This window comes from Melitaea cinxia, chromosome 14 (assembly GCF_905220565.1).
Source record: "Melitaea cinxia chromosome 14, ilMelCinx1.1, whole genome shotgun sequence".
NCBI lineage: Eukaryota > Metazoa > Arthropoda > Insecta > Lepidoptera > Nymphalidae > Melitaea > Melitaea cinxia.
The window spans coordinates 6,497,684-6,521,184 of record NC_059407.1 but is presented as its reverse complement, the minus strand read 5'-3'; the positions used below and the strand labels follow the sequence as shown (position 1 = coordinate 6,521,184).

General features: G+C 34.1%; 1 protein-coding gene across 1 annotated transcript in view; it reads left to right on the top strand.

The window, feature by feature from the left end:
* LOC123659715 (protein-L-histidine N-pros-methyltransferase-like) overlaps window positions 1-23,501 on the top strand; it is a 60,159-nt gene that overhangs the window by 28,803 nt on the left and 7,855 nt on the right. The window contains exon 3 of the mRNA XM_045594899.1: window positions 9,724-9,914. Within this exon, the coding sequence (XP_045450855.1) occupies window positions 9,724-9,914 (191 nt within the window). The remainder of the gene's footprint in view (window positions 1-9,723; window positions 9,915-23,501) is intronic.

Genomic DNA, 23,501 nt, shown 5'->3' with positions numbered 1-23,501 from the left:
CGACATAGTATTATTTGTAGCGATCATAATTACTTTAATACAATGTCGTTTCGATATACCTACAATACTACAATTCACCTAAAAATGTGTGAAAAAAATATACTTTAAGTATTGTCAAAATCATTATTTTATATTAAGTACTAATGCCGTTGAGTTAAGTACGGTAAGGCCCATACGTAGGTATAATGTATAGAATATTTTGTTTTCACTTTGAGATAGGGTCCGCAATGGAGGATACAATGATAAATGTCTCATGAAAACTACTAATAGGACGAATTCCTGTTAAAATAAAGCAAACCAATTTAAAAGACTTTTCGTTGACACTATTGAATAAATGGTATCATATTTAATTAGTAAAATTCACGTAGATGTATTTACAAAATAATATGATTACTGTTATTTGTTTACGTAGATACTTCACTATTTTGTTTCGTAATAAAAATGTCGATTTGTTCCTAGCATGTATATTATAGGCAAAAAATTAACAACACGTTTTGAAAAATAAAATCATTTAATAGTACCAAAATTTAAAGTGGTTTAATAGTACGTTTAGTAGGTCTCGTAGTAACCGCGAATGCTGTGTAGTTATATCGTAGTTTCAATGTAGGATGGGTGTCACGCTCGGTGCGGCATGTCCCCGATGCGTCGACGAAGAGCCAGTGTACCCAGCGGTGCGTGCGTGCGTGCCTAGTCGACCTCCGGTCGCAGCTAATATGATTATGACAGTGCTACGTGCCAACCCGGCTCCGGGAATCCTCGCACAAATATTCATTAATCTTTCACGGTCCGACGTCCGCCGCGATGGTGATTTAATCAGATTAAGGATCATCTTTTTGCGGGAAAAGTCATGCCCCTTTGTTGCTACTCGGCCTTCGCTCGCACTTTTGTGAATTTATGACAGGCGATGTTTGTTCTGAATGTAAATAAAGTTCGAGAAGAAACGGCATTTTATTGATTTTTAAGCTTTAAATGAGTATAGTACTACGTATAGAAAAGGGAATGTACTGCCGCACGCAGGGTACACATCTGTGCTCGTAGACGGCGCCAAGTCGACTGCTGGTGCCCGTGAACCGCGCGACCTCGCCACGCAGTCTGGCACTTGCGAAATTCCCTATCGAAGCACGTACTAAAACGTTAAAACATATAGCACATGTTTCTAAAATCATAACATTAACTTACAGGGTTATAAAAACTTATTTGATAGGGACAATTAGTGACTTTTATAAAATATCAAAGTCTGGGCGTACAATAACTTCTCGCTTTGGAAAAATGTCAACACTTAAAGGGCTCCTCGTCCAGTCTTGTTGATTCATAGATAGCAGGCGAAAGGCCAAATAAAAAGTAGAATTAAGCGCGGCGAAACGCGCGTAAAATTATTTTACCATTGTATGCAAATCGATGCCGCTGTGATTATTTTATTTCCTAAGAGTCCCAGAATATAAATCTTGTTTAAAAAACGAAACCAGTCTGCAGTTTAGTTGATATATGTATAGATATATGCGTATAAAATAAGGATCAACAGACTTCTCTCAAAAATAATCTAATTATACTGTGAGGAACCTTGTTAGTTACACAATGTGTTAATCATCAACCATTCCTACTTTTAAGTTATATACAAAAATCTAACGTTTAAGCATTTTAAAGGGCTGTTCGCAAACGCTGTTATATAGTATTCAAAATAAAAAAAAAACTTTAAACACAACGCGAACGTCGACTTTTACTCTTCAAAATCGTAACCAAATTAATATCCATACTTTCGATTTATATAAAAAAAAGCATTTTTATAAAAGGCATAACTCATTTATTATAAGGAAACGCCTCATTCCCCGCGGCGCGGTGTCTAATGAAACTTGGCGAGCAAAAACTTAACCTCGATGGGAATGTGTCGCCACCGCGTTCTGGGACGTGTACAGGCTATAAAAATACCGCCGGATGAGGCCGCCTCTACCGTCTCCATTTCTTTTTAAATCAATTCAATCAACCACCATTCGATTGGCTCTTGACGCCCGAATATTGTGATGTTAGAAATTCGGACCATGAAAATCATAAAAATAGATTCGAAATATGGACTCACACAATTTCGTGAGCGAGACACCGACGATTAATTATCGAACAATTTCGTGTAAGAAATATGTTAATCTAATTTGATGTTTGTTTAAAGTAAATATATATATATACTAGCTGTGCCCGCGGCTTCGCCCGCGTTGAAATCAGTTTGTCACAAAGTTTTCCCGGCAAACTTCCAGTGAAACTTTTATCAAAATCGGCTTTGCCGTTCCGTAAACCTTCCTCTTGAAGCCCTCTCTCCATTTGTGAAACCGCATGAAAATCCGTTAAGTAGATTTTGAGGGAATCGGTCACATACGCTTTTGGGAACTTTGTTTTATAATACACTAACTGTTGCCCGCGACTACGTCCGCGTGGTTATGAAGATATGAATTACTATTAAGATGCTTAACGCAAATTATTTTTTTTTTTATTTCAGTCACTTGAAATGCTTATCACTCTGAGTAACTTTTTCAAAGGCACAATTTAGTATAATTTAATAGTTATTTTTATAAAACCTCTCTATACAGCACATTTTTAGTTTTATTTTCAGGCTGCAGTAGGAATAACCTATCAGGCGAACTTGTTGCTACTGTATATGTTTCATATCAACTATCAACCTCAATTAAACCCCCTTAGCGATGGAATATCGCAAAATCCGTTCTTAGCGGACGTCTACTAACTATAATCTACCTCCCTGCCAAATTTCATCTTTGTCCATCTTGGATGGATGGACCATCCAGCGGTTTTTGAGTTCTCGTGATGTCAATCAGTGACCTTTCTCGTTTATATATATATAGATTACGATATATTATTTGGACACTTCCTCGCCATCTATAGAGCATACATTTTAAATTTCAAGTCTCTTACCTTAATAACATATGACTTTCATATAAACTTCCAACCCCCGTTTTATCCCCTTATGGATCGAGTTTCGTAAAATCCGTTCTCAGCGGATGTTTACGCTCTATAAGGAACCTATCTGCAAAATTTCAAGTTTGTAGCTGTTATAGTTTCAGAGATTTCGTGATGAGTGAGTCAACCTACCATACCCCATTTTAACCCCAAAAGGGAGTTGATTTCTAAAGATACATTATTTGAACACCTTCTCAACATCTATAGAGCATACATTTTAAATTTCAAGTCTCTTACTTCAAAAACATAGGACTTTCATACAAACTTCCAACCCCCGTTTTATCACCTTAGGGGTCGAGTTTCATAAAATTCGTTCTTAGCAAATGTATATGCCCTATAAGGAACCTACTTGCCAATTTTCAAATTTGTAGCTGATATAGTTTCGGAGATTTCGTGATGAGTGAATCAACCTACCATCCCCCGTTTTAACCCCAAAAGGGAGTTGATTTCTAAAGATACATTATTTGAACACCTTCTCACTATCTATAGAGCATACATTTTAAATTTCAAGTCTCTTCCTCCAAAAACATAGGACTTTCATACAAACTTCCAAACCCCGTTTTACCCCCTTAGGGGTCGAGTTTTGTAAAACCCGTTCTTAGCGAATGTCTACGCCCTATAAGAAGCCTATCTGCCAAATTTCAAGTTTGTAGGTGTTATAGTTTCGGAGATTTCGTGATGAATGAGTAAACCTACCATCCCCCGTTTTAGCCCCAAAAGGGAGTTGATTTCTAAAGATTCATTATTTGAACACCTTCTCATCATCTATAAGGTATACATTTTAAATTTCAAGTCTCTTACTTCAAAAACATGGGACCTTCATACAAACTTCCAACCCCCTTTTTACCCCCTTAAGGGTCGAATTTTGTAAAATTCGTTCTTAGCGGATGTCTACGCCCTATAAGGAGTCTTTCTGCCAAATTTCAAGTTTGTAACTGTTATAGTTTCGGAGATTTCGCGATCAGTGAGCCGACCTACTATCCCCCGTTTTAACCCAAAAAGGGGTTGATTTCTAAAGATACATTATTTGGACACCTTTTCACCATCTATCTATAGAGCTTACATTTTAAATTTCAAGTCTCTTACGTCAAAAACATGGGATTCTCATACAAACTTCCAACCCCCATTTTACCCCCTTAGGGGTTGAGTTTCGTAAAATCCGTTCTTAGCGGATGCCTACGTCCTATAAGGAGCCTACTTGCCAAATTTCAAGTTTGTAGGTGTTATAGTTTCGGAGATTTCGTGATGAATGACCTTTCGCGTTTATATATATTATAGATATATATATATATTCCCTTACCGTTGTTTGTACACTTCTATTCAAAACGTACTTCCTTATGCAATAAAATTAAGATATAAAATATTTTTTTAGTTTGTAGAGTTACCGTAACGTTTATTAATGTAGACAATGTTTAAGATTTTTGCTCCTTAATCGCGTGTTAGGCGTCCGCAAAAAGAAGACCCGGCAGCTCGATATCTTACAAAGTTAAAACAATTTTATTGTTATTTTAATTCGTGGCGGACTCTACGGAGATTCAAAAGCCGCCGCTTTTTGTCACTGCTGTTAATTTCAGCGGACAATGGGGCGAGCAGTCGCTCGCGTCCGCACAATCAGCTTGGCGTGAGCTCGCTTAATTGCTGTCTTTACCGCTCAGTAATTTTCATTCCAACATCTTCATAAGTGTTTTGCTTAATATAACTGTATGCCAACAGTTTGATATACTTCTTCAATTCATCCGTTGTTTGCTTATGATTGCGAATTGATTACAATAAAAACATGCTTTAATTTCCTCGTGAAGATACCTATATCCTTCTGTAGGTTTGCATTGTCGACGTTAAATATTATTTTAGTAATATGTAACTAGTAACATCCCAAAAAAAACTAATTCAGTTATGATTGAAAAATATCACAAATTTAATATACACTAAACGTTATTAAATAAAACTGGTGATAAATAGTATATAAAAAGTGAAATCAATTCGGCCACAAACCTGACCTATAGTTAACCTGAAGTTAATTTAACATTCGGCCTGGGTGGTAAGCAGCCAAGATATTGTCTCGAGACATAACGGCTGATTTTACGATCAAATCGGCTCAGTTGGAGCTTAATGTAAAACCAGTTTAAATACACTCGTAAATCTTTCGAGCGCGTGCCCACGCGCAAATCACATTGCATCTCATAGGTGCTCACACTGCACACCCTGTACACTTCCACGTGTCAAGTTTTACAACATCGATATCCACTTACAACGAATACTTACTTCAATGTTTCAAAATACTATGTTTAAATGTTGATCGAATTGAATATTGAATCTACAATTTCAAAATACTGATTAGATTCTACGTCGGAGTTCCGTAACGGTCACCCGGAGTTACATAAACAAAAACAATGGATTCAATTATTCTAAATGTTAATTCTATTGGGCAAGAACGAGTGATCTTTGATTAAAATTGCTATTGTCGGGATGCATTCCCATGGTCTGGCGTGCGGAAATAATAGTGAAAATGAATCTGAATGCCTTCGTGGCTCGAGGTCACGTGAGCCCATAAATCCCGTCCCCCGATAGAACAATTAAAAGACGAGTTCAAAACAATTACGCAACGGTGGCCCCCAGGCTGCTCGTGATACCATAGAATAAGAGATATGCAAATAGTAAACGTAGCTTTTCTTAAATAAAATTTTTAATTAATTATACCGAGTAACTTACTTATTTTACTACATTATATACCTACTTTTTTTTGTTTCATAAGTTTTTCGTATCCATTGGTCATAATTATTAATTTAGTCACATATTGAATTAATTTTATTAAATGTATTACCACTTAAACGACTTATATTTTAAAAGTACACTTTATCAAGCTACTAACAAAAAAAGCTCCCTCAACAAATAAAATTATATTTTTGCAGACATGTCTTTTATTCTTTGATAATATTGAGTCGCGTCTATATGTACATAAATCGATTATAATGTATAGAATGCAGATAAAACAGTATATCTGCTAGTAGCTTTGTCTAGTGTTAATCGAAATCAATTGTTTTAAAGCTATAAGTCATTTTAATACTTAATTGAGACTCACAGACATTTATACTTCCACGAGGCTATTACAATACATTATTTATGTACCGATACCACCCCATTAGATGTCTAATGTATATTTAAAGTATGAAATGTAAAGCGAGTATAAATTTTCATGATATAATTAAACAATATAACCTGTCAACGTTTCTTATTGTTTGCTTTTAGTCTGTTATTACTTTACTAATGTACATATGTATTTTAAAATAGCTCATAGCATCATACATCACTGCCACATGTTCAGGCATACTTGTATGTAAGATCTTATTCACAGAAATTTATACTTAAATTTCCTCAGCTCTTGCTGAACGTCCAAGCAATCTGCATCACGGCTGATCCCATTTTAATGGAGCGCCCGGCAAACAAGCTCCCGAGCCGCTTACGGCAAATCCACCGAGATCCTATGCGCCACTTAGTTCCAACTATCTTTTAAAGCATCTACTTCCTAAATAAATGGCTATAAGTACTTTAACTTAAACTATATCTAAGTAATATGAGTTATCATATTTTCAAAGGAAACTAAATTATCGATAAAGAATTTGTTTAGCTACATATTACTATATATATTACGCTACGTGTGTTTATATAACGAGTAATGTATCGATGCATTCATATAACAAGAAAATAAATACATATATAGGTACAAAAACTATTTTTTGTTTGAACTCGTTTTTTACTAGTTGAAAGTAGTTTAAAGATGTTTTTGTAATGACGAGAATTACCTAGTTTGTTTTGATAACATTAAAGAACAACTAACAAAAATGATTTGTTCTCGGGGACAGGGTTCTCTTCCTGTTAACGAGGAGGTTTTGATAACACTGTTCCCCTGCTTATTGACGCTTACATATGCATAGTTAAGAACTTTCCCGAAACAGAAAAGTTTTACTTCACCGCAGATTTAGTAACTAACATTGCAATGGAAGGTGGAATTCGGATTTAAGACCTCTTAGTAAAGATCTTTGTTTTGAATATTTATTTGTACAGCTTTTTTTGTCAGCTAGACTTTTTCTTTAACTAATCAAAGATTTGGCTTACGACATACATCTTTGATTTAAGCTATGGTAAGTACTTAGATTAATCTTGTATGAAAAAAAGTTATCGCTTACTATTAAATTAATAATGAACAAAACATCGCCTCTTTTGCTACAAAATTACGTCATCTTAGCTGGAGACTTGAAAACGGATAACAATGACCATAAAAACACAAGTAATGATTTATGTGCTTCTACAAATTAACCTACCTATCTATCTTATAAAGAATTGCTGTTAAAATCTAATGTTTAGGTCATAAGGACTATTTTGTCGCAACCGAGAACGTAATAAACAGTTTACATTGTTATTTTAAGATTTCTGAGTGAAACTAGTTTTAATCAAATATATTTTTATCCAGTAGTAAATTGTATGCAACAAAGGTTTTCGTGTTAACTAAGTTGTTAATATGTGTTCTAGCTAAATTTGTTTTTTAACATTTTGACATTGATATTTTTGTTCTTAATTAACGTGTATTATAGAAGTAAAGTAAGAAGTAAAATTCTTTATTATTATATAGGTACTTATTACGCTTTGAACAAAGAATGTTATACGAATACTTATTGACAAAGTCATTAGTAGCTAATATGCGACACATTAAATTATATTGCTGCATTGACGGCTATTCATCGGACGTTAGCTTGGAAGCCGGTACTCGCAATACATCGGCTACAGTCGCCTGTGAATTGCCTCTCGTCAACATTTATTTCACACACTTAAATGGGAATTAATCTGGCATTGTACAGGTTGAACGCATTCAACGTTAATGTTTCGCTCTGTATTGACAATATGCTCGCAGGTCTTTGATTCATTAGCCGAGAGGCGAACGACCGGCGGATAAAAGATCTGCATCCCTCCATTCGTTCCATCGATGCACCTCCGTTGACCTGAACGCTAACGAGTCAAAGAAGGATAATGATCGCTTTCAAGGCATATGACAGCTTTAGTCGACTTGTAGAAAATGCACAAAAACTTTTTTATTGCCACACCCGTTGACCAGAATGAGAAAATCGGTAACCCACATAAGCTCCCTAAAATAAACAAAACTCATTCGGCCTCGATAACTCGAATTGAATAAATCATTCTCGATTTGTCTGTCTTAGCAGGTAGATTTTTAAAATACATATTTTTTTATTCATGCAAACCTAGCTTTACACGAGCAGAAATTGAATCCTAAACTTGGGTCTCATAAATAATCAAGCCAGGCGCCTCTTAGACTACATATTGTTCAAAAACAACAACGCGGAAACACATTTTAAGTTACAGTTATCTTGATAGGTATATCTAGACTTTTCAGCACGTGTTTGATCTTTGAATTTCAATGAAGTGTTGGGCAATAATAAACGCTTCGATATATATTACTATTAATATGTTTTGACTTATCCAGCTTCAACAAGGTGTCGGAATAATAATAAGCTTTATATCATTATTTCTGTCGTTTTAAATCAACACGTGAGACAGTCGCAGCTGAGGTCACGTAGGCCTGTATTAATATGATCTTATCAATTTACATCCTCTAGTTACATAAAAAATTAAATCACCGTTCAACGAATAATCTGAAAACAGAATATTATTATCAATGACTGCGGCATTCAAAATTTTCCACGATTTGTATTCTGTCTGGAGAATTCGCCTCGTCGGATCCCGTAGTTCCGATGCAGGTTATTTTAAATGTAAAGACGGCGCATTGCATAATCACCAACGTGATTCGCCATCAGTATTCCTTAATAAATATTTATTTGTCTCGACTTTTTTATACTGTACTTTGTATTTTTAAATAAGATTATTGGCCAATTAGATATCGGAGAGAAAACATTAGTTTAAGTCATTTAATAAACATATAAATTATACTTATTAATAAACAAAATACAACAAGCTCTTACGCATTAAGTAAGAATAAGAAGACAGGCGTAAATAAAGTTTGTTTTGTTCTGTAGCCGCTTATAACACGACCATTTGTTCAAGTACGTGTGTTATCAATTTTTTCCGCCGCTGCCGACTTCGATTTTAATATAAAGACAGATCGGGCATTAATTAAGTTGGGCTGATGAGTTCGCGGCGTCCCGCTCGCTCGCCGCCCGCCGTCATTACGGGTACATGTAGAGGCGAGAAGTTTTTTTTAATTCGTTATTATTCTGTGGCGTAAAGAAATGTTAATTCGAGGCAGCGTGAAATTAACAGTCGCCGCATTGCTCTTTGTAGGGCCGCGGCGGCTGACTTAAACACACAACGGGTGACGAGCTACACGGTTCTTTCATACTACACTCTCTTATTTGCACTCCATTACTCTTTTTATATACTTTCATTAAAATCTGAGCCGGGGAGTTGTTAAACATCAATTTACGATTACGCTCCCGAGATTCGCGCGTTACATTAATAACGTCTTTACTAATTTACCGAGGTGATCAAGACTCATCTTTGAGTATTAGAAAATTTTTTGCTCGTTCCTGGCTCTATATAAAATCTTTGTTGGCTATCATCAATAAATCTTTTATTTCACGGCTCGCATTTCGTCACCTTTTCCACCAATTATTGAATCAACATGATAGCCACTATAATGAAATGTAATATCACATAAAGATTATACGAAAAATTTAATGCCGTAAACAAAAAAAAACCATATAGAAAATCACCTTACATAATGTTTTGTTTTAGTGGTACCGCGTCGATAAAAGTCGAGTGAATGAAGAGTTGCAGCAGAAGTTCGTCCAGTTGGAGCCGGATGATGAGACAAAAGAATTTCTGTCTAACTCCATCGACAAGTCTAGCTGGGTGTGGACGCAGATCTGGTACTTGCTGGCCAAAGCTGTCCTTAAACACTTCTGGACCACCACAGACATCAACGGGTAAGTATTGTATTAACTCAAAGAACGAGAATAATTATAAAACAATTATTCATCGCAGCAAATAAAAGTTTTTCATAAAACTTTTGTCTCAAATAAAAACATTAACCTTGGTAGTTAATGAATCATTTCTTACACAAACGATGAATTGCCATTTCAATCACGACAATAAAACATTATTAAGTGCGTCCAGATTCGTCCAATTACGCCAATTACAATCTCCTGGTAGTCATAAGTACATGTGAGTATATTATTTCCTCATCCATTGTGTCGTATCTGCACAAATTAACTAATTCGAGTCGCCACTAGTTACGAGCTCGCCGCTAGAACGTATATTTATCGATAAAACTATCACCATAAAACAAAGTGTTTTCGTGCTATTCGACCGTATCGCTTGTCTGTATCTGATTAATCTTCTATCGTTGCAAATAAAGTAAATGAAATCGTTTATAACCTTTCAGGGCAATTGTACCATTATTTTCTATTATTTTACATAGTTATGAGAAATGATAACATAGATGGTGACGAATCTTTGTACATTATTCATGTAATGCAGTTGCTATCCTCATATACGAGTACCTCCTTCACCAAAACTAAAGATAGAGTGTTCCTACAATTACCTACTATAAAGATTTGTTGGATGTGCTGCATCTCTATTAGTGACTACTATAACACCTATGTTTTATCTCTTAGAAATTCGTCTTATTTCTCATATTCCCACATGATTTATGGTTCGTAATAATATAGAAATACATTAAATTTCCTACTTTAAAATATATATATTAAACTTTTATTGTAGAATTAATAAACTTTTATCGATATCGACACAATACGCCGCGAGGGCGCACTGGTCGCGTCCGGAGCGCGCTCTGTGAACGTGCACTGAAAACGATCGCGGCTCCGGGTGTCTATAGCCGGGCACTAATAAATAATTTAAATAAATTGACGGACGAGATTTACTCATTGGCTGTTTCCGTCTTTCAATTACGCTTTATTTATCACTTACTACTTGTCGACCAAAGCCCCGCCGCTACCGCGCAATCGCTCTGCATATTGCTTAGGTGTCGCTAATTTTATTGGCACTGCATACTCTTCAATGTATACAATTTATGGTTAATATACAATGATAATGATAAACCGCTACCTGAACACAAATGGCAATTCCCACGAGTTTGTAATTACAGATAGAGCGACGTTTTGTCAGAGAAACGACATTTTATCAGTGTTTGAATATAACTGGCTAATATTTATTATTTAAAGGTCTCTATTTGAAACACATCATCTAAAATCTAAAACTTTTACAAGTATTGTATAAAAACAAAACAAAAATAGAACACACAATATTTATATTTTTGTTTTTTAGCTTCATACGTTTGAAGCATACTTGCATTTGTCCTAGAATATTGATATATTGTGCGTTGGTTATCTTATAAATACTTGACTATTATTAGCGAATTTTTAAGTAAAACTCTATAACCTACATACACCTAGTACGTCAAGTAGATCATGTTGTTTGTTAATTAATTGAGAGCTAATTATTCGAATGTTTTCTCATCAAACTACCCGTACAAATAACCTATCAGGAAGCGGTTGTGACGTCAGCATGGCTCCCCTTAAGCAAAATATCCGGGATATTAATCATTGCTCCATAGTTAGGATAAATGACTCAATGAACGCTCGCTTAGAACACTATTGCCTCTTCCGGTGTAAATGTCTAAATTAATTTATTATCAATCACTGAAAGTGAAACTGTGATTTGTATTCATTCAATTATGATTTACTAAAAATAAATAACAAGTGAAAGTATCTTGCATAATATCTATTTTAATCATTGAAATAAATTATTTACAACAATTTTAGCTTTTAAAATGAGGTAAATTGTATACATTTTTTTTTATTTAAAAAAAACTGCTTTAGACTCTTTCTTTCAAAAAAAAAACTGCTTTGTTATATTCTAAGTTATTAAAAAAACAACGCATTTCAATCAGCGCGTCAGACGCCGCGGACTTGTTGACATGGCCAATAAACTGCCAAAATCAATTGGCTTCAGTTCGACAGGCGCGTTGTTGTCCCACAGAGCGACAGCCGTCGATACAAACTCGAACTATTTACCCTCAACGCCAGATATCAGTCATGTTAACAAGCGAATTTTTCAAAATATTTTCCGAGCACGAGAAACGATAAATTTATTGGAATTTATTTTTTTATTTTACAAAAAAAAACAATCGAAGCGTGATCGTTCATGACTGTTTCGTTCCCAATTTTGAAACTAATAGACATACAAATATATTAATTTTCTAAAGTCTTTGATTATTATGTTTAGATTTTTTAAAGTTCGCACATATAAACTTATGCGTGTCAAGCAAAAAAATCAAGTTTCTTTCACATTTAAATAATTACTGGATTCTAAAAATAATAATTATCACGATGTATTACTAAAAAGTTTAAATAAGGCAACTAATATTTTATATCTGATAATTATACAAGGGCAAAAATTATCTGATAGCAGTTTTTATTGTAAATCTTAAAATAATTTTTAAAAGCCACGCGATTATGTCGCATATAAAAAAAAAGAAAATTGACTGTATCATTTATATAAAGCTTCAAGAGTTCAATTAAATGAAGTCTTAAAACAAGCAACTACTAATAAGTACTAAAAAAGAAATGTATATGTACATTATAATAAAGAAATGCTTACAATTACGCTTTGGACATTGCCAGTATGACTCGACAGTCACAATATCTAATAATATCGGCAGGTTCGATGACAGTGATCGGGTGCCAATTCGCTGGCTCATTCGCGTTTTATGAGCACTCAATCAACTACAGAAATTACCTGTTCTGTCGGCGACTTCAACTTCATCAACAAAAGATTGTAAGCCTGACCGACTAATTGGAACTTGAATAAAAGACGCGGTTATAAGTTCTTAGAAATCTCTAAGAACTACTGAAGAGAAAATATAATGCTTCCTCTGATTGATGTCGATACTTTATTAATTTGATTACGTAGTAAAGGGAAATCTTAATTATGATTTGTTAAGTTTTTACTTTAAGAAAAATTACATACCTACTTATGTATGTAGGCTGCCCACAATATTTTTTTGTATACCCCCGTTTGGAAATGCCAGAAACCCTTATATTTCTTATGAAGATTTCTTGCCTTATTATATCATCGTGTTCATATTTTTTTCCATTATCCCTATTATTGTAAAGTTAAAGCACGTAATGATTAATTATTAATTACATTGTTTTTTTTAAACTCATTACCTACAATACCTACCATATACCATATACCTACCATAAGAAATCAAACCTCATTTAGAACTCAAAGATATTTAAAGAGTGTGTAATTATTCATTTTATAACACTACAAAAGCTTTAAAATATGAGTCACGTCTCTTCCGTGTCAAGATCATTAAGATTGCGGTAAGGGTATGTATAATTAATAAACAAAAATATTAAAGGTCTCGCATTAATAAAATGCCGTTTGGACATTTTAATTACTTCGACCTTTTTATATTGCGCTAAAACTGACCATAAAGGCATTTAAGTACGTTTTATTCGGCATTGCGATAGCGATTTAAAAAATCTTTGATTACGGCTTTAAATGATTATTGCGCTTTTAATTTTTTAATTTACATATTTCACCATTTTGACCGAGGGAAATTTTACAGTTAACATTTAATTTATTTGTTTTTAGAATCGATGAACTAGTTTGAGGTGTTTAATAAATCGTCGCATTATGTTTGTTTATTGTGGGTAGTAAACTACCGTGTGGTCGGTCGAGGCGGTCTCCGCTTTTCAAGCGGGCGAGCGATCATTCGATAGTGTACCATTAGCGCGAAGACTCGCGCCGGCGTCCAATTGTGAGCTTAGATATCGCATACAAATGTCGATCGCCTCTGAGCCCGCGCGCCCTCTGCTCATCTGCATTGAATCCCATTGTTGCCTCTATTATTCGATATGTGCTTAATCGTTAATTTATAAAATGCAGTGCGCTAGATTTAATCTCGCTCCTTGCAGACCAAATAACAGTATCTACATTACTACTACTCATTAAAACCATTATAAGGTTGTAAAATTAATTTTAATATAAACATGTTTTATATACCTACGCATTGAAACAACGTGAGCTGTCCTTGGATCTTCTCTAGCATATATTTACCCTGTTCTAGAAAACGAATATAAAACACATGTGGGTACAATAAATTGAATTATTGTAATATGTAGCCTCGAATTTATATATATTATTTAAATGACATGCCTATGTATAAATCGACGAAACGATTGAGTCCGTAAGGCACAAAGTTAGCGTTGATGTTTAAACATTTAAAATTCCATATAGATCTTCGATTGCGGTACGCGCATCGGTCTTTAAGGCCGTAATTATCGACAAGAAGAAGGCGACGCCGTGCGACGGCCGCGTAATCGTAATAAGAGCTGAAAGCGCGCCGGGCGCGGGAGCGGGCGCGGGCGCGTCGCCGTAAAAAGCGCAAAGAATACACCTCGATATGATCGCACAAAGGCCGCTCCTGAATCCCAGCTCAATGCTAATTTCCACTATCGCGCTCGCCCTCATTCATTTTCAATCGAAGCCAGCCTCCGCTTACTTCTATTTTTTTAAAATCACATTAAAGAATCGAATATGGGGGTTGTTTTTTTTTTGCGCGACCGGTGCGTGCGACGCGATTTATTTATTTGCGAGGTTTTTAAAGCGACATTCCGACTCGCTGTATACTTGTGTCTACCCGCAATTGGCATTTCGGGCTAAGCGCGAGCTATACAAAGTCGCCGGTTTTAACGGTTGTTTTTAACGCTCGGACCCTCTCGCGCAAGAAACGGAGGATACAAATAAATTATTAATCGTTTGTCCTGTCTCTTATAAATTAAAATCTGTCCTTTTTTTCGCCGAGCGAGGCAGGGCCCTGAGAAATTTTTTGGTCGTGTAGAGCTAAGCCGACTATCTCTGAATTTATTAAAAGCTTAAGCGTGAAGTCAGTAATTAAACCTGAGTTAGAAGTTAATACATGAGCTTGATTTGTTCATTTATAAATTTACAATCGTGTCAGCTTATTTCAGACTCACACAGACTGAGTTATATTAAGTACCTGCCTACGTTCAGCAAAAAAATATTTATAATATTTTTAATAAAAAATTTACAACTAAGTAAATAAAGTCTTTGTAACCATTACCTACTCAATGATTTACCGTCTAAATGAGTACACAGCTTTCGATAAAAATAAATCTTTCGAAAATATAAAATTTTTATTATTTCTAAGTAAAAAAAGAAAAAAAATCGTCTAAAATTATCTAATTACGTGTGTGCGAAGAAAAATCGCAGGTTGCTTTCGTAACCGTCTGGAAAATTACCGGCATAAATCACCCGAGCGGGGATGGGTTGATTTTCCATGCGCCATCTTTACGCTGGTATTATTTTGATTTATTTCACTACCTAATGAAAGCTAACGGCCTGTTTTCAAATAACGAAATCCAGTGATGTTTTCATTATCGCGATGTTGATAGCATACTACTCGTAGATTTAATCGCGTTATACTTATTTTAAAATGAGGTTTTATTTTCAAAATTATTTCATACGAACTCCTTAATACAACTAATTAAATGTCGGTAATTTAGCTATAAATCGTTCCGATATGGATATTATTCACGTGTAGATTTGACCAAGTTTAAATTAATACTGTCGGGGACAAAAATATACTTCCTAAATAAACCTGATTTCGTACATACAAAGACGTAGACCACAAATTAGTAGTTAGAAAATAAACGCATGTAAAAATGATAGTTATGCCTCGAACTAAACTAAGGTCCCGATAGTCAGCACAAGCGCGTTAACACCCTGCACCGCAATTGTCTGAGGTATAATTATGTCCATAACAACACGAGACCTATCTCTATTACGAAGTGACTTAAAATCTCTTTACAAAAGCTTTTAAACCCACTCGCCTGCAATCATCGCCTCGATTTTGTTCTAAGTATATTGATAGACTTGTGTTAGACTTGTATTAGTAAATTATTTTTCATTAATTCATTTTTATTAAGGTTTGCTATTTATTAGTTTTATAGTTGCAATAAAGTGGTTTATTATTATTATTATTATATTATTTTTTCACATCAATATAAATAATAAATGAGTAGATTGTATAGTTATTTAGCCGTATCGGAAAAAGACGACGATGTAAAGTGTCTAATGTTGATTATCTTGCCGGTTCTTCTCAACGGAACATATATTCTCAATTGGTGGTAGTTTTACATTAATTATAACGTAAATACATAATTTGGAAAGTAATTATTCGAAAGTGCTTCTGAAGTCTACTTGAATAATGAAATTTTTGGTCTTGAGTTTTTTATGTAACATATTCCTTAAAACCTCCAACCGTATTAGTGTAGAGCAGTCAGTATGAATGAAATAAATTATATGATTACTTTTAAATAACCCCATACATTTTCTTTGTGTAGTATTTACTAATTGCTTAGTTTGTTTTAAGTTCTAATACTCTTCATATTGAACAGGATTTGTTCTTAGACCTAGATCTAAATAATGATAGATAAAATATTACATCGTAAAGTACTCCGTACTTCTGTTTCATATAATAAAGTACTTTATGTATTTAATCATTTAAGATTAGATACGTAAAAATCTATGAAGACTTTTTTTATAAAAACAAGACTTCTTTCGCGTTGGTGTTCTTACATTTAATTTAAGTAAGATTTCAGCATATTTTCCCTAAGCCTTGCTATATTAGCTTTAAATTTATTGAACAGCTAAAGTTCATATAAATTTATAATTATAATTAGAATTTAGGTGGTCGCTCTGTCGCAAAAAATTTACTATATTTTAAAACATTTATGTGACGTTGTATTCATATATTATAGTATATGTAATATATTATGTAATATATAGTGTGTCTATTTTATTATAAGTAACGTGTAAAGAACATCTGTAGCTCCTATGAACAAAAACAGACTTTTAATAATCATTACATAGTATAAAACAAAGTCGCTTCCCACTGTCTGTATGCTTAGATCTTTAAAACTACGCAATGGATTTTGATGAGGTTTATTTTAATGAATAGAGTGATTCTAGAGGAAGCTTTATATGTATAATATATGCATAAGGAACACTGATAGTTTTTGCAACCGTGCGAAGCCGAGGCAGGTACACGCTAGCGTGTGTTATAATTTGTTATCAATTAATGTATCTTTACGACATAACAACTCCGTAAAACGTTTTTGCTAAGAAATGTTCAGAAATAAGAATGTCTCTAAAATTTCTAAAGTACGTACTAAAAAATTAAAGTACAGTAGTGGTGCTAATAATAATATTTAACGGGAATATACACAAATGAAATTATATTTCTTTCAAATCGTTTTTTAGCTCTTGAAATAAGTTATTTAAAGAAAATCACGTATCTGCAATTATCACGGTTTACTTCGTCATAATTAATTTTTTACAGCACTTTCAAAATAAGTTCGATGAAAAGTACCTCTTTCTTCGGACCATTCAATTTAAACCTTTTTTTTTACGTTTATAAAAGCCAGTACCTTGTCGCAAAATTTACAACATCACAGGAAGCTATCTTTTAAAAAACCTATTATTTAAATCGTATACACAATTTAGGAAAAAAAATATAGACATAGACAGTATTTATTATTTGTTAAAACAATTCAATATTGTTTAATAATTTGTAGTCGAACGAACCATAAATGTTATAAACAGAAAAGCTCATCAATTCTTATTATCTTAAGCAATTTTACGGGACGTTAATCGACTCTCCTCCCGCTCTTGCGGATGACACATTGAAGGAATGTCCTGTTCATTTGCATCTGTCACATCACTTTATAAATAATAGCTTTTTAATTTATACATATATACTTACTGTACACGTGACTTCGGTCACGATTATTTTGACGTTCAGCCTCACGAAGCGAAACGCACCCACTAGATTTGAAGATAAAAAGTTTTATAGAAGTAGACCAGAGAAGAAGGTTGATTATCTCAATCTTACAGAAGATTACACAGAAAATAATAACACTTCCAATTAATATTATGTTCCTGTGGAGAGTAAGCTAGCAAGAGCTCCAAGGGAGGGTCAGGGATAGAGTCGGCAACGTGCTTGGAACACTGTTGGTGTTACTGGCGTCCATGGGCTAAGGTATCCGCTAACCATTAGGCGCTGCACGTTTGTTTTCTACCTTTCTGTCAAAAAATCCCGTGTCATAGCTCGTACTTTGAACATAAATCATACTAGGTACGTTACATTCAGATCCATTCATTAGTACCGCCGTGATGCGCATCTAAGATACAGACAGACAAACAGAAATAAAAAATGTTATGTTGACGTCAGTATCTATTATAGATTAACCAACAAACAGTTCTTTAACATCTTTAATGTACAGTATTGCTCCTGTTAAAGTCCTAATACACGGGTAAATAACAAATTTTGTTTTTGATAGTCATATTAAAAACCAAAGTTAAATAATGGTTCCATTGGAATACTAATTTTATTATATAAAAATATAATATAATCGGAAATTATAAAATCCTTCTCGGTGTTAGAGATAAATAAGACGTATCGTTAAATTTACTAGGAATCGTTCTAGAAATTAGTTCGAAGTAATAATACTTACTATTAAATAATAATAGATTGTAGGGCGAAAATTAAATTGATATAACAAACAGTTTAGTTTACACAAATAACTGAATACCTATATACAATATATATTATACCTATATATGCTATACCATGTACAAATATTATGACAAAAAAATGAAAATAAATAAAGTTCCTTGAATTTGCAGTATTAAAAACGTTTTTTCATATCAAGTTTGTATTTTAGTGTTTTATTTTAAAAACATATATGAATAAAATATTGCAGGAAATTTCAAAACAAAGGTCGAAGGTTGTAAGTTATCTCATAGTAAAGTATTGAATGTCGAAGGACAGGCTTAACGGTCTGCGTTCATAAAAAAAAGCGCGACGCTCGATCACAAGAATTAACTAATGAAATATTTTAACGCGATAAAATTTGAGTCCGAACATTCAGAACATGAGAACGCTAAAACTTTTAACGGCAGTCCGAACATTTCTTAATTAGAGTGTTTTTATTGAACAGCAAATTCGGTTAACTTCAACAAAGGGCTCCCTCAAATAAAAATAAAGCTGTGATTCGTGACGAATCGAGAAGGTGTTTCGCCTGATCCCTCGTAACCCTTTTTTTGACCGCTCTGACTAATCTAGTGATGGCCTCTCCAGTTTTTAATTAAAGATAATGTAACATAGCTATACACGCTATAGCTACCGTCCGCAGGGCTGTCAGTCTTGAGTTATCTTAAAACTTATTTCTTTTCAATACCAAGAGTACTAGTTTATATAAATTATGTTCCTTAATTTTGTTTCATAACTTATTTTATACATTATATCATTGATTAATCTGATATGATAATTAAATCACATCATTAAATATATTTAAACTCACAGAAATGTTTTTGCAAGCAATTTTCGTGTTATCTATTTGCAGTAAAAATAGAAGAGAGAGGAGGGAATATAAATTATAGTATTTTTCCTATTTCACTTACAATTGTATTGTATAAATCAAATTTCTTATATAACTTACATATTGACACTGAAATAATAAATATCTTCGAATAAATTTTATTTCCAGCCCTAATTTATCTTTTAATATCATTGTTAATTAAAAGGAAGCTCATTCGGTGTCTGAATAGAAGCAACTAAGTCGGTAGCCGCGGCCCTCACTCTATAATAAATAATCGAGTAACATTACAATACAACGTTCGCGTCAACTAAATTCAATTTTACGAACAACATTAAAATGTTGAAATATATATGTCACCAAAATCAAAATTAATCCCTTTGAGACGTTTCAAATTTTTAAAAAACGAGTGTCCTTTAGACCACACGACTGAAGTGCTTCTCAAGTCAAGCGTAGGTAAAGAAGTTTTACTTCAATAAATACACATGTTTTAATTAGCTTCGATCCATTCCAAATCAACGCTTTGATAGCAAATTTTAAGTTGTATCTCAATCGGCCATCTCTAATAACGCTCTAAAAGCAGAACACGTGTAGGCGCCGATAGAGCGAGATTCAATCTTTGATTGTCGTTCATTCGTTGCCCAAAAAAAAGTAACATTAAAATCTTCGTAATAGTCGACTTGATTACCATCTATGTTGAGTGGATGACGATTATTTCCGAGTCGGCTTCTCGATCTCAGAGAAATAAAATGCGTACGCGCACGCGTCGCCACCGGGTTACGCTGTCGTTAAGAAATTACCGAGCGCGCTGTCGACGTCGCCGATTTTATCGATGGAATTTATCGTCGATACTTAAGCGACTCGCGCACGGCCCTATGCTCTTCACGCAATGTGATTAGAAAAAAACGAATCGATGCATTGATTACGTTATACAAAGTGCTATAGATAAGCAGATTACACTGCTACATTCTTTATGCACTTAATAAATCAAATATAAGCCCTGGATTATAATGGTACGTAAGACGAAAATAAACTAGAAAAATTGAATCAATACAAACTATAAAAACTCATACTTATTACAATTTACTTAAATCTAAATAAATAAACGAAGTTTAAATTGAGGTAGGGTAGTTTAGTCAAGTTATAGGTAAACACGAGATTTTTTAGGTATTGGGGGGAAGTTTACCTACTACTAAGTTAGCGATTTACCATTTATATTTAATTTATTTTATTTTGATTACCATTCATAATTAACACTGTAGAGATTTATTATGTAATTCGTTATTTAATTTTTACAACTGCCACCTCAAGCAAACGCTTACTTCAACACAAGATCGCAAGCAAAACAATGACATGTCAGAATGTCTCTCAATAGAATGCTCATTCGTACAATGGCATCAGTGATTTCACCCGTTTCATTAGTCTAGAACGGTCAGCGGCGGTGGTGAGCGGCAGGCCGCGGCAGCACGGTAGTAACGAGTATATAATTATTACCAGCGCGGCGCCGGTAGCCGAAAAGCCGACTCATCGTAATTTGATGGCGTCGACCGCCCCACCCGCCTCACAAAAAACTAATTAACAAAGATGGACTCGGATGCCTACTGCTCTCGCGGCAGCGCACGATGCTCGCTCCGGTGCACTGCAGATGAATTAAAAACAAACCTTTGATTTTATACTGCTGTCGGTTACCGCGCTGCGTGTAATAAAATTAAATAAATTAGACACTTTATAGACCTATCTGTTACAAATAAAAATAAATTGTTAAATATTGCTAAGCGCTAAACACGAGAACAGTTGTACACATTTAATTTTTTTTTTCCTAAGGATTACTGAACACGAAAAAAAAAATTAGATAAATTGAACAGAAAATTAAATTTTTTAAAGAAAACAACGATTATCAAAACTTTACGCGTTTGAAAGTTCGTATAACAAGAAAACTCTGTCGGGTCAATTAGTTTTAAATACTAATCTATACTAATATTATAAAGAGGAAAGATTTTGTTGTTTGTTTGTTTGCATTGAATAGACTCCGAAACTACTGAACCGATTTGAATTTTTTTTTGCTGTTAGGAAGCTACACTATCCGCGGATGACATAGGCTATATTATATTTTCAAAAAAATTAGGAGAAAAAATATTTTAAATACCTGTGCGAAGCCGGGGCGGGATGGTAGTAAAATATATACTAAAAACAGATTCCAGTGTTGTTTAATTTTAATTTTATCACTAACATATAGTAATGTCAGTCAGCTCGTAATCTATTAAACAAGCGTTCGTCTGTCTGTCGCATCGTCGGCGCAAGTCAGTGACGGATAGACCGTTTGATGGATCGCAGGCGAGCACAGTGAATGTACCGGGGTAAACAGCGCAAAGGCAACAGTTTTACAAGATGTATGGATGCGACTAATATTCCAGAAAGACGAACTGTAAGAATATCACATACAATACAATGCTTTTATTCCAATAATCAATACAGTGATTTTATGGTTAGACAATTCCTTTATCAATATTTTTTATAACTGTGTAATGCAAAGATAAGTTATGAATACATGAATATGCGCTTTTAAAACTACTTAGTTAGATTCATAAATAAAAAAAAACAATAAATTTTAACATAGCCTTCGATTTGTTGCGCAAATGTCGTCCTCATTACAAACTGTAATGTATGAAACAATGTAAAGGCCGTGGATAATTAGTTTTGGGTACTCAGAACGCAATCACCCCGCGGTCAAGAAACGAGCTCTGCGCGCGAAACCCGACGACCGAGGCGTCAACAAGCCGCAGTTAATCCTTCTCATACTTATTTAAAGCTCGCGCCTCCCGCCTTAATATCGCTATTGTTCACCAAACTTTTATTAAAATTTTATTATTTTCCTCGCCTTCGCTTTGAAAACGATTAATAATGTTTATATATTTATGAATCGTGTTTATACTCTTTTGTTTCTACAAAATAATTGCTTCTGTACTAATATATGAAACAGAATAATTTGTTTGTTTACTTGCTAATTTTGTTGCTAAGTTTACCGTGGCAGGTTTTAGACTATCACAGAATCCTCACAATACCTGTAATAAAACGAAATAACAAGGAAAGGAATAAGGATAAAACTGCGCCGGTAGTACAAATATATTTTAATGCTGAATGCTATAAAAAACGATAAATTAAAAAAGACTAATTAATTAGCTGTTTCGATATTCGGAAATTAAAGGCATCACATTCAGACGCTTAATTAAAGCGGACACGACTAATCGAAGAAATGTTGCGTCAAAACCGTTTTCCGAGAAGCGTAGCGCTACCGGAGCCAAAAGGGCATTCATATAAAAATAGGTAAAAAAACTTTTTAAGTTAAACGGTTTTATGTTAAACATACATTGCAATGTTTAAGATAAATGTACTAAAAACCAAAAAATAATAAAATAGATACAGTCGTGGGAATTATAAACATATGCATAGACTAGACTAAAATAAAACCGTGGGGCACGTCAATTGTCTACAATCGTTGATTAAAATGTTTGTTTTGTAATGTTACACTATAATTAGGCAGTTGTTCAACCGACAACGATGGACGTGTGATAAGTAGGGCTAGAATGTGGAAACAAGCTAGCAAGCTCGATTATAAGCGAGTTTTAGGGTTTCATAGTGGTGAGCGAGTAGTACTTTTATCATATGTTTTGTCGATTAAAGACAAACTACGAGCAGTGAAACGATTCCTCGCCAGCCAGCAGTGTGAATGTCCAACGATAAACTAGTTGAAACATCTCTTTTATTTACATGGAGTGTATAACTATTGGAATTTCCATGAGCAAGAAAATAGTAAGTAATTTCCTCACCGTCTGCGGGCCAACTGCCTATTTTAACGACGAATTAAACGATTCTTCTATCGCACATTAAGTCGATAATTTGTAGACAATTGACGTGCCCCACGGTTTTATTTTACTCTAGTCTATGCATATGTTTATAATTCCCACGACTGTATCTATTTTATTATTTTTTGGTTTTTAGTACATTTATCTTAAACATTGCAATGTATGTTTAACATAAAACCGTTTAACTTAAAAAGTTTTTTTACCTATTTTTATTTTC